Source organism: Oreochromis niloticus, linkage group LG16 (assembly GCF_001858045.2).
Source record: "Oreochromis niloticus isolate F11D_XX linkage group LG16, O_niloticus_UMD_NMBU, whole genome shotgun sequence".
Lineage (NCBI taxonomy): Eukaryota > Metazoa > Chordata > Actinopteri > Cichliformes > Cichlidae > Oreochromis > Oreochromis niloticus.
In genome coordinates this window covers 17087692-17100551 of record NC_031987.2, presented here as the reverse complement: position 1 = coordinate 17100551, position 12860 = coordinate 17087692, and the positions used below count along the sequence as shown (strand labels likewise).

At 40.3% G+C, this 12860-nt stretch overlaps 2 protein-coding genes across 2 annotated transcripts in view; both read left to right on the top strand.

Annotated features, from left to right (window-relative positions):
* The first annotated feature begins 3183 nt into the window (after positions 1-3183).
* On the top strand, positions 3184-4710 carry LOC100696271 (cytochrome c-b). The gene is made up of 3 exons (XM_003447294.3): positions 3184-3339; positions 3886-4059; positions 4160-4710. The coding sequence occupies exons 2-3, from the start codon at positions 3888-3890 to the stop codon at positions 4303-4305; spliced, it is 318 nt and encodes a 105-aa protein (XP_003447342.1). The 5' UTR covers positions 3184-3339; positions 3886-3887; the 3' UTR covers positions 4306-4710.
* A 147-nt stretch (positions 4711-4857) lies between these two features.
* The window catches only part of pde11a (phosphodiesterase 11a), a 46443-nt gene continuing 38440 nt past the window's right edge, over positions 4858-12860 (top strand). Inside the window, exons 1-2 of the mRNA XM_003447370.5 lie at positions 4858-6992; positions 7501-7659. Of these exons, the coding sequence (XP_003447418.1) occupies positions 6204-6992; positions 7501-7659 (948 nt within the window). The 5' untranslated portion in view covers positions 4858-6203. The remainder of the gene's footprint in view (positions 6993-7500; positions 7660-12860) is intronic.

Here is a 12860-nt window from a genome sequence, read left to right as displayed (position 1 = left end):
CTGTTGGTAGCTTTAGCGTGCTAACAAATCTGCTTCATGAGGAACTCAAATTTTAGACAATATATTAATCTTAGGCTATAGATAATATTTTTTCTGGTCACATGGATTTTTAAAAAGACCAGTGAAAGAAATCTCAGTGATTAAACTTCTGTGGTTATTTGATTCCAACAGCCAGTGGGTGTCGGTTCTAATTAGCCTGCATCATTTGTACATGTCACGGTGCAACACTTTGCCACTCATCTTGCTGGTGAAACTAATCCCAAATAAGCCTGCTGCTTCAAATGAAAAAAAAGAAGCAACTTTGTGTGTTTTGTTTTATTGCTCATTAGCGTTTGTTTACAGTGTCAGTCACATGGAAGCTTGTACACTCATGGGATTTTTTCCACACGTTTTCTGTGCAGAGCTAAGTTGAGAGGTTTTCTAATGGGTAATGAAACCATAAACTAATATCCACTGTGTGTGTCCCCTCTGCTGTCCTACTAGCAAATGGACTGCCAAACACCCTCTATTCCTGGGTCTTTGACTTTACATGCATTATTGTCACTTAAGATTAGCAATCACACATGCACAATAAGAACCATGTGAACCTGAGGGAAGCTTGTGCTAATCCCTGTGCTCTACACCCTCTTCACCTGTGCAGCCTTGTAGACCGCGAGTATTAAGAAATTTGCAGAATTAGTTAATGAACTAATTACTGAGGGTGATGAGGGAGCAAACAAAAAGAAGAGGATGGTGGAACAAAACAATGACATAATGTGAATATGTGCGACAGAGGTGTAAACGCCTTCTTAATTTAACCCCTTGATACAGTTTATATTTCATGTTTTCAGAGTAAGTTTTAACCCAAGCCAATAATTCACTTATAGTAGGTGTCTATGGCAAATTTTGGACCATGGACCTATTTAGAAAATATAAATAAGCTGACATCAATAAATAGAATATAAATTCTCAATTAATGTAGAGAGGTCAAATTAAGAGAGCAAGAGTTAACTTTACTAGGTTTTAAAACACTTGTTTGTGGAGAAAAAATCAGTTATCACATGTCTTGTTTCATGTCTTGTTTTACATAAAACATGAATGCATTATAGGGCAGTGGTTAGCACTGTGTCTGTGTAGGTTCTCGGTCATCCAGGTCATGGTAATGTAAGGAGCTTGGAAAGAAAAATGACCTAGTGGGAGTTGTCCCTTGGTTGGTTAGCAGTGTTGACTCAGAGCATGAAGGGCCTGGGTTCAGTTCCATCTTCGGGCCGGGGTCTTTCTGTGTGGAGTCTTCATGTTTACATGTTTTGGAAAGACAAAGTGTGAAATGGACACAGTTGACCGGCATGTTTTTTTCAGACTTGTTTATTGCAAACTAGTCTGTGGATTCAGGGTAGTGGTAGGAAACTTTGCGAGTGGGATTTGCACATGTGGTTCCCACACTCACCGAAATGGCAGCACGGGTGCTTTTATAATCATCATCATAATTATGACCCCTCCCATGATCTCATTTAGCTTCCAGTCATTTGTTTATTTCTAGATTATCCGGTTAAATTGCAGGGGACTGTGCTTGCACGTGCAAATGTCATGCACTTTCAAGCCACATTTTAACCGTACATTCATACAGCACTTTATTCTAACCAGTTAACCTAACATGTCTTTGGACCAATGGGAAGTTGGACTACATGGAGGAAGACTTCACAAGCCTAAGGAGAACATAAAAACTGCAGGACAAGCAAATGTTGTGGGAACACGTATCGTGACACTGTCAAGGTCCCCCACTTTCCACAATGCAGGAACTCCAGCAACACTTAGGGGAAGAGGAACAACTTTATTGACTGACCAACGCGTTTCGGCTTGTGGCCTTCATCGGGGTCATCAGGTACCCCGCTTTGCCATTAAAAACACACATGGACTGTACAGTTTCACATTAGAGGAATTATTACTGTTGAATGTCAAATTTGACCCAAATTGTATGTGAGACTTAAGCATAATTTAAGCAGGCAAGTCATTAAGAAGAAAATCTTATTATAAAATATCATTTCCAGTGGCAGCCTAAAAAAAAAAAAGGAAAACCCTGCTGAGTAGTAAAATGAAACAAAGCACACATCCAGAAACATTTCAGCACACCCACTAATTACATAGAATCATAGCAAGCATAACGTGAGAACAAGTATTACATGAATAACTAGCACATGACGTCCAGGAAGCTAGGTAACAGACAACACAACAAGATCGCCACACACAAACAATTAAAGATACAGGCAACACAAGAAAAAGCAGCATCATTCCTCTACAATCAGATCAATGACGGTCTCACCAGGCTGGTTTAAACATGTCACACCTCAACGCCAAGTGCAAATTTCTTGTAAACATCTAGAGGTGGACTGTTGAGATATAGTCCCCAGCAGCAAATCAGTGCAGTTGTGTAATAAGCTCGAACCGCCCCCCACATACCCAGACTCCCTGCTGCTACATAACTGTGAATGTTTGTTCATCAGTCTGCTCACTTTCCACAAGACACGTTATAACTGGAGAATTTCTTGGTACATACAAGCAAACATGGACACATTGTTAGGGCATAATGTGTTAAAGCAAATGATACGTCTATACTTTTTTCAAGAATTTGGGGACTTTTATTGTCATTCCAACACATGTATTGACATGAGGTGACAGGAAAGTTTGCACTTTAAGGTCCTGGTAAGAGCAAGACATATATATATATATATATATATGTAAAAATAATCTCTTTGACATATATCAGAAACTTGTATCCAGTATAAAGCTTCATGGCAGGCATACCTGTTATTTAAGCTTTCCTTTGTCTTACAACATGGTCAAAATACCATGTCAGTATTAAAAAGTGTTTCATTTGAAGGCCTCCTGCGTGAATAGTGTGTGGGAAGTGAAGGCATGTGGGATGGCAAAGAGAGTCCAGTAATTGTGACTCCATAAGGTGACAATATTCTCCACTTGGTTGCAGCAGCATACAAAAATTGCTCTTTTCAATAAGAGATCTGGGCTAGAAAATGCGAAAATAAAAAATAGGAAAAAACACAAAGAAAACAAGTAAGTCAGACGTTTGTTTATGTATGTTTTCAGTGGTGTATTTTTTTTTTGTTGAACCGATTAATCGGTTAAATGCGAAGATTTTATCTTACTTGCGCTTTCAAAATCCCGTCATGACGCGCACGACGACGCAGGTCAGGTGACTGATGACGTTTCAGCGATACTAAAAGTTTTGTGAGAGGAGGCACGTCCGTGAAACTTTTGTGAAACGGGTGTGACGGAACCCGGCAGGGGGATTAAATTGAAGAAGCTGCGAGTCTCTTCATTGTGCGCGGAAAGGAAACATAAACGGTAATTACTGAAATGTGAGGTTTGCTGTTCTCTGTTCTTCGTGCTCACAACTTTTTATGGATTCAAATCCGTCTGCGTTGGTCCTCTAACATGAAACGTGCTCCAGCGCCGGTTGATGTCTTTAAAGAGGATATTCTAGCTTATTTTTTTCTTTATCTGAGGAGCTGTCTGAGTTTAACACACATTAGATACATTACAGTACAGTCAGTGATATTTAAAAGATGGACTTTGGTATGTTTTATGTAAGGTTGATATATGACGTTATAGCTACAGGTTTAGCTTGGAATAAGATGCCAAGTGTGAGGTGGTGTTGATATTTCTTACTGGAATAATTTGCTTTAAGAGGATAGCAAACGCGCTTTTAAACACCTTGCTCTGGTTTCATAATAGGAGCGGTGTAATTTAGTAAGTAATACTGTGAGAGCCAGTTTGGTAACGCCCCCAGGGGCATAGTTGCGCAACTAGCACGTGAGCTCCCCCCTGTGGCTGAATTGGTGTATACCGTTTTACTGTGATTGTTCAAAGCCTGTATTTTCTCCTTGTTAGAAATGACTGGAGACGTTGAAAAGGGCAAGAAGACATTTGTCCAGAAGTGTGCCCAGTGTCACACCGTGGAGAATGGTGGGAAGCATAAGGTTGGACCCAACCTTTGGGGTCTCTTCGGACGCAAAACCGGCCAGGCAGAGGGCTACACTTATACAGATGCCAACAAGAGCAAAGGTGAATAATCTGTGTGCATGCACTCTTTAACCAGCCTTATAAATCACACAAACTTGATTTTAAGCCTTACTTTCCCCTGTTGTTGCCTACTTTAAAACAGGGGTTATCTGGAATGAGGAAACCCTGATGGTGTATTTGGAGAACCCCAAGAAATACATTCCAGGAACAAAGATGATCTTCGCTGGCATTAAAAAGAAGACCGAGCGAGCTGACCTTATAGCGTATCTCAAATCGGCAACTTCATAAAGATCTCAGTATCTGTGCACCTTTTTAGCAATCTTTGTGCCTTAACAAACTGTTCAACATACCAGGACTTGTCTTTTTTTTCCACCTCAATATAAGGCAAAAGAGCAATCAGTTGTGGGATGATAAGTTGTCGGCATTGTCTCAGGTTTACTTGATGTGGACTAAACATCTCCTGGTTTGAACAGGTTTCAGACATAAATTATTAAATGATATACTGTGCATCCATAATGTAGGGACCAAAAAAAACTGTTTGACTGTCCGTTATTTTTTTGTCAGTAGGTAGGTTGTTGTTTTGTTATCAATTTATTTGAAGAGATGTCTGTTCTAAGGATGATTATGCCTTTTCTGGTTGCCTCAGCTGTCTTTTGTCGTTTCTGAATTTGAATAAAACAACACTAAACATGATGAGAATTTCTTTACCTTTGTTTTGCGTGAAATCATAAAATGGTGAGCAGGCAGCATGCCAGGCTTTGATACACTTGATTTGTCAATCAAATAAAGATTAGAGTGGTGTACTTCATTGTCTTATATGCCAGAGGATGTGCAGGATTTCTATTATAAAACTGAATAAACATGTCACACTGGGACACTATTTGCAGGATTTGAGTTGTTAGTGGGGAGAGAGAGGCAAAGAACTCTGAAGTGATCTTTAAGAGGCTGTGACTGGTATGCAGCTATTTAAGACAAAACCTGCTGCACTTTGAAACCTGTTCTGAGTTGTTTGACCACATTTGGAGAAAAAAAAATACTGATCAAAAAGACAGAGTGCATTTGCAGGGGTCATGTAAAGCAGATAAAGGCATATCGAAGTTAACCTTGCTTATCAAATCTAGAGATTTCACACTTGAATTCAGATCGCTGAACAATGAGGTGCTCATGATAGGAGTCAGATTTGTGCTGGTAGCTGTATCACTGTCCAAGTTGTGGACTATAACTCCCCCTAGTGTTCAAATTACACACCTACTCACAGATGAACTAGTATAAAGGAATTTGATTTTCTGGCATGCTCACTAGCGATAAAAGTCGCGGTTACATAACTAAATGACACAGACCGCTGCAGACGATGTTTAATATATGCTATGAATTCCTTTTTTAGGCGACTGTCACTCACTGATTATCACGGAAAAGCCTTTTTTTGTGGAATGCAGAGAGATCCATTGTTTTTGATTAATGTTAAAGAGTTAATTCACCCATATGGGGTTCCTTTGCTTCAGATAAGCCTTACAAAACTGGAGCGGATCCGAAATACTGAAAGTTATGAACAGTGTGCAACAAATCTACCACTATACTCTACTGTTTTATATTTTTGTGTAGCTTATTGCACAGGTAACCATACGCATTCTGTATAATATGTGCTGGACAAACAGAAGTTAGTATTATCCTAGTCATTTTCATACTTGGAGCCTGTAATGGGGGCCAAACGGTTCAGATGTCCAGAGGGCTGCGTACTGAAGCAACCCTGAGCTCCTGCTCGTGTGACGAAACGAGCATCAGTGGGACCGAGCCAACCACAGCCAGCGTCATTTGCACTCTAGAAGACGCACACGACAGCAACGCTCGGTAGTTGCTGTTTGTTGCCTTTTCAAAGCCCGTGGCAGTCCCAGCGAGCATCAGTTTGCGTCCACGGTGCTTAACCTAGATCTGCTTAAATGAGCTTACATTAAGTGAAAACGGCATGGACATGCTGTGGAGGAATATGCTGGTGCGCAAAGGGAGTCTCCATCCCCACAGAGTGGAGCTGGATATGTAGCCGGAGCTCCAGGGATGCTCCAAGCATACTGGACCTTGGAAGTTGTCAAACGATTCTTGTCTTCAACCCCCCAGCAAAGCCTCATAGATGATATTTCTCTGCGCGACTTCATGGATTTGGTTCTCTGAGAACCATCTGAAGAACAGACATGGCAGTGTCAAAGATGCTGTTCTCTGACGTGGAAAGTTTTCTGGACTCACATCCCGAGTTATTCGAGGATTACCTGAACAGAAAGGGGAATTATGGCATGGTGGAGAAATGGCTCAAGAATCACCAGGCGAGCAAAAGTCCAACGGCTTCAGCTCCAGCCGAGACAAGAGAGGAGAAGAGCAACCCGTGCAAGGACAGCTGGGCGAGCAAATGTGACGGTTTGCAGCGGAGAGCGTCTCAGAAGGAGCTGCGTAAAACTTTCGCCAGATCCAAGGCAATCAACGTCAACAGGACATACGACGAACATGTTAATTCCAGGGCGCAGGAGCCGCTGACGAGCATGAGGAGGAGAGCACTGCTGAGGAAAGCGAGTTCTCTGCCCCCGACCACTGCGCACATACTGAGCGCACTGCTGGAGTCCAGAGTCAACATCCCCCAGTATCCTTCCACAGCCGTGGATTTTAAATATTACCTCAAAGAACACAACGAGCGAGAGTTTTTCCTGGAGCTTGTAAAAGACATATCAAACGACTTGGATCTAACGAGTCTCAGCTACAAGATCCTCGTGTTTGTTTGCATTATGGTGGATGCAGACCGGTGCTCCTTGTTTTTAGTGGAGGGAACAGGCAACAAGCAAACGCTAGTGTCCAAATTCTTTGACGTGCACGCAGGCACCACAGTTTTACCCTCAATGAATTCAGACGAAGTTCAAGTGCCGTGGGGGAAAGGGATCATTGGTTATGTAGCCGAACACGGGGAGACAGTGAACATCCCTGACGCTTATCAGGTGCCTTCTGCTCTGTGTGCATGTGTTTTTTGTGCATTTCCATCTGTCACAGGCAGGGAGTCAGATCGTTTTCGTGCAGTTTTTCATTTTATCTCTCACAGTTTGACGAACAAAAGCACTGCTGATAGCTTGGGCCAAAACACGTTCACACAAATCACATAAGAGTAATAAAAAAGTGTTTTTTGTTCTTTTTTCCCCCTCAAGTCCACCGTGATTTAATACAACAACTACATAAAGGTGCTCAATAATGGCAACAGCCTTTTTAGATGTAAAAGTCTTAATGGTTGGCCAAACATTTACACTAATGCCTCACCACATTGCTCTACTTTACTACTTTTTGTAGAACAAGCTCCAAACTCGGCAGATGTCCATCAAACTGACATTCCTGTAGACCCGCAGTCATGATCTTTATGTTTAGTGCCCCGTCATCTGAAAAACAGAGGGAGCAAGTGCTCTTTTCCAACAAGTGCTTACACTGTGTCTTTTCTTCTGTGCCTACGGCTTGCAGGATCGTCGGTTCAGCGATGAAATTGACAAGCTGACAGGGTACAAAACCAAGTCACTGTTGTGCATGCCCATTCGCAACAGTGATGGAGAGATCATTGGAGTTGCTCAGGCCATTAACAAGAATTCAAGTGGAGAGCTCTTCACTGAAGATGATGAGAAGGTAATTTAATCATTACAGTTATGAGCATAAGTACTGAGTAAAGAAGACACACATACACACACATGCTTCTCTAATACAGTGCATCCTCCCTGGTGTGTGCAGAATAAGCTTATGTGTTTGTTCTTTGTTTGATCCCTCCCTGTTTTCTTACATCTTACACCACTAAACCTTCCCACAGGAACTTTGTGCACGTGAATCAAATGACTTTATAAAGCACTACACAAATAAAAATAACATCTGGGGCAGTTTTAGATCACACCATTTCTCATTCCTACATAAATAGAAGCAATGCTTGTGGGTAAAAGGATGGGAAGTCACAGTGAATCGGTAATTTATCTTAATAAATGCATACTGTTTATTTCATTTTTATTCTGTTTTGTTAAATTATTGCAAAGATGAAATAACACATTTATGTGCTTAAATCCTAATGTTACATTTCATAGACTGGCAAAGCAAGAGATGCATTTAATCACAGTGAAACAAATAAAGCCATATGGTCCCTTGGCAAAATGGTAGTTTGGGCATGAATTTTAGCCACACTTGCAACATTGTACAAGAGCTACATCAACTGGCCTGTGCACCTCTTTGGCCCACATGGCAGGTTGAACTGCAGAGATTCTGTGACCTCTTCTCTAGCACTAGGCTGACATGTTTGGGGTGAATGCACATGTCTTTGTTTCTGATTATCTTGTATAACACATCCACATTTAGGTTAGGGATTGGCATGAAATATGGTTCCTTCGTGTTTGAAGATGTCACCTGATCACTTTAGTAACCTGGTCATTGGCTTGATGTTTTATGAAGGCTTAGAAAAGTTTTCAACAGCTGTTGTATGAACAGCGATGAAATTTGGCACAAACATTTTTAGAATATTTGGCTATAACCTGCACACATGCACACACACAGTCCTATTTTCACGTCTTAGTGACATAATGCTTTCCCTAGCTGCTTACCCTAACCCTAACCATCCAAAATGAATGCCTAACCCTAAGCCTTAACTTAAACATAACCTTAACCTAATTGTAACCCTGACACTAAAACCACATTTTGAGTCTCAAAAATGCCTTCAAACTCGTGGGGACAGGCATTTTGTCCAACAAGAAGGTTTTACATTCATTGATAAATAAAAACAAGAACACAGCTATTATAGTTAAGAAGAAGCCAGTTTATTGCTCCATAGTTTAATTCAACAATACATACATGCAAGTCTGTTTCAGAAAATTCAGTATGCTTCATAAGACGTAAATAAAAAACTGAATACAAGATCTGTAAAAATCTGTTAAATCCCATATTTAGTTGCACATAGTAAAAGAGAGGATTTCGTGTGATGAAATCACAAAAACCATGGTTGCCATCAATTCAAATTCATTCACACTTTTCCTCTTGCACGATGATCAGATCAAATTTCAAGTGTGCCATTATTTGGATTTCCTGAGCCTGCAAAACTGACGGTATTAACACCAGAGAAAAGATTACAATGTGAACACATTACATGCACACTGCGAAAATAGTAAACCTGCAAACCATCAGCATGTTGTAATTTCCATTGCAAGGAAACTGTGGTGATAATGACAGCGCTTCTTAACCATGGCTTTACAGAGCTGCTAGTAAGGCCTCCAACTCTCACTTTTTTGTGTTATTATTGCAGCACATTGAAGTAAAGTACAGATGAAAGAATAGCCCTGAAGTAATGCTCATGCTTTATGATTCATGTGTGGCATTTCAGGGATGTTACTCAGTTTTTTGTTGTTGTACATAGACACTGTTTTGTGGTGTTAGCGGCACACAAGCAGCAGGGCTGTAGCGATGCCAGCTGTCATTTTTCATTACCGTCAGCGCTGCAACACTCATGAGTTTACAGTTGCAAAGATTTTAAGAACAGGATGTTGTTTTTGTTTTGTTTTGCATTGTGACCTACAAACAGGGAACAGTTTTTTCCATTCCCTCCAGTTTGTTGGGTGATTCTTCCGTTTCTGTGACATTAAACTTAGAGTTAGCCTCCATTCTGTTTTTAATATTCAAATTGATAAATAAATCTGCTTCATTAAATTACTTTTAATTACCAGGTGACACAATAGATGTAAATCTTGGAATTTTAAATCTTATTACAACTGATTAGTTTCTCAAGATCTTGCTTGGCTTCAGTTTAAAATCATTGTTAATGTTTTAACACACCGCTTAAATCCTGAAATTAGTAACTACATCTTAAAAATATCATAATATTTAATGTAGGCAACACCAGTAGAAGTGATTGTAACCTATTTTGAAAACACTTCCTCTCAGTTATTTTGGCCTTTTTATAACCTCTGTCAAAATGTCTAAAACTATCATTTTAGTGGTGACTAGGCCATATTACAACCGAGTCACTAGTAAAATCTGCTTTAAGAAATGCTTCTTGCACACTGAAAAGTGTTTTTTTATGCAATTCATACTTTTACTGCACATGTGCAAAGTTGCATTACATGATGGTTTTATTAAGGACTCAGTCCAGAGTACTGACATGATAAAAGACCTATTGCTTCATCCCACCAGAGCACTTAAACAAATACCGTGCTAATTCATGTTATAATTACAGCAAGCCAAGAAAGAACAAAAGCAAAAAATGACATTAATTACACTCATCTCCATCTTTAATACACACGCCATGTTTATGGTCACATTTCAATTCAGGGTTCTTCGAATGCCTAACTGCCATCATCACAATGGATATTACCTTTACATGAACAAGAGTAAATATTATCATGTTACATACTGTAATACTGAATGTAGGTCATGTAATGTTGTCACAGCTGTTCTTGCTTCTATCATCCCTTGTCATAAAGTATTTGACAAACAACATTAACATCGTCCATTTTATTAGATACACCTCTTCAACTGCTCATTAACACATCTAATTTAACAAATATCTAATTAGCCAATCACATGGCAGTAGTTCAAGACTAACCTGCTGAAGTCCAAACCGAGCATCCGAATGGGAAAGATTTCATGTTCATTTCAATGTGGCATAGTTGTTGGTGCCAAATGGGCTGATATGAGTATTTCAGAAACTGCTGACCTACTGGGATTTTTCCACATAACTATCTTTAGGGTATACAGAGAATAGTCCAAAAGAGAGAAAATATCCAGTGAGCGGCAGTTCTCTGGGAGAAAATATGTTGTCGATGCCAGAGGTCAGAGGGGGATTGCTTTGAGCAGCTTTGAACTGATAGGAAAGCAAAAGTAGCTCAAATAACCAGTTAACACACTCACCTAAAATGCAAAAGATTTCTGGCTTGAGCCTGAGAGTTGAAACAAATCCTTTGGAGGATTATGTAAGTGTAAAAGGATGTTCCAAATTAACAATGTGGATCCATCCAGCGTGGCAACCCTTTGTGAATAAGGCATCAACCAAAATAACTTTTCAAAGTCGAGGCATGCAGAACAGCGTGTCAGAACACACAGCCTGCCACACCTTGAAGCAGATAAAGATCACACCCCTTTCAGCTAAGAACAGGAATCTGAGGCTAAAAAACATTACCTGGTGTAATGAGTCACAATTTCTGCTGTGACATTTGGATGGTCGAGTCAGAAGTTTGCGTAAACAACATGAAAACTTGGGTCCATCCTCCCTTGTATGATAGTGTCTGGGATATTTTCTGGTCACACTTTGGGATTCTTAGTACCAAACAGCATTTTTTGAACACCACAGGCTACCGGAGTATTGTTGCTGACCATGTCCATCCCTTTCCGACCTGTTCAGATGATCTCAAACTAGCTTCATGAACACCAGGCTTATATCATGGATGTGCAACTGACAAATCTGCAGTAACTATGTGATGCTATCTTGTGAATATGTTTCCGGCACCTTTTTGAATCAGTACCATGAAGAATTAAGGCATTTTTTTAACGCAAAAGCGAGTGTATATATGTAATCTGATAAACAGCAGATCATTTTTTCTCATTCTGTGTTCATTCCTGAGTCCCAACTGACTCAGTATTTATTATTTAAATAATTAACGCCACTGTCTGAATCCATAAACCAAGTTTGAGTCATCTGTCATTAAATTTTCCTAAGGCGGTATGTTGTAAAGGGCCGGGGCACTGTGCTAATACCACCAGTATTGGCTGGTCAGACTCTTGCATTGGTTAATGCTTCACTTTACTGCTGAGTAGAATATCCAGTGTGTCAGCAATTAATTTATTGTCACCACTTTGGACTGCGCCATTTGTGTGATTTTGAATGGTTGCCAACGGCAGCACCGTGGGATTTGTGGCAGTGTTGGGGCAGCCAAGTTACTTAAAGATGAGGACGAAAGCAGACTCTCGGATGAGAACCATCCAGGATATTACTCCATTGGTTAGTAAACACACTGGTCAAGTTGTCAGCCCCAGCACAAGCCATCGCTGTCAGTGAGTTAATGTAATATTTAAATTTCAGGCAGCTGACAGGGGAGCAACATCCCCACAGTGATCCAGATAGCCTTCTGTTTGTGAATGATCGTTTGTCAGAGAGGCACGAGGAGCACGTGTTGAGTCCATCAGCGCGCTTGAATAGACGTAGCAGGAAGGCGGTGAAAAGCCGATACAGCGGCTTGCTCTCTTATTGCACGAGGCCCTAAAGGAGAGGAAAGATGAAACATGACAGCACAAAGCTAGCTGTGCTTTTATTTAAGCGTCAGGTTTCACTGTGGCAAAAATTATCTGTCGTATGTTTTTCCTCCACTGCTGCTCTGCCGTCAAAATTACATCTCCAGACTCGATGCGTTGTTTATAATAGATGCAGATTAGGAATTCTTTTTTTCATTTCCCTTGTTTTGAGTATGTTTCACATTTCATTAACATCACACTAATGCCTGGGATGGCTACAGCTGAATTAGTAATGAAATGCAATGTGAGCGTCAGAGAACACAGCAAGCTCCCTGTACAGCACAGCTGCAGCCCTGCTTTTATGGAAGACCTTGTAATAAGAAAATGTATCATACCTTTCAAAGCAGATTCCATTAGAGGCATAAGCTTACGTTTATCCTTAAATGATTGTGCTGAAAATTCACAGGATTTTGAACATATTACATGCTTGGTTTTAAATCCCAACAGCCTTAAATTTGTTCTGTTGCTGACATTCAAGATTTGAGACCTTTGGCGAATCTGAAAATGGTTCAGCCCATGTATAATTGCTGTGTCTCATTATCTTCTGCAAAGGAATTTGGCTACTGACTTAATTT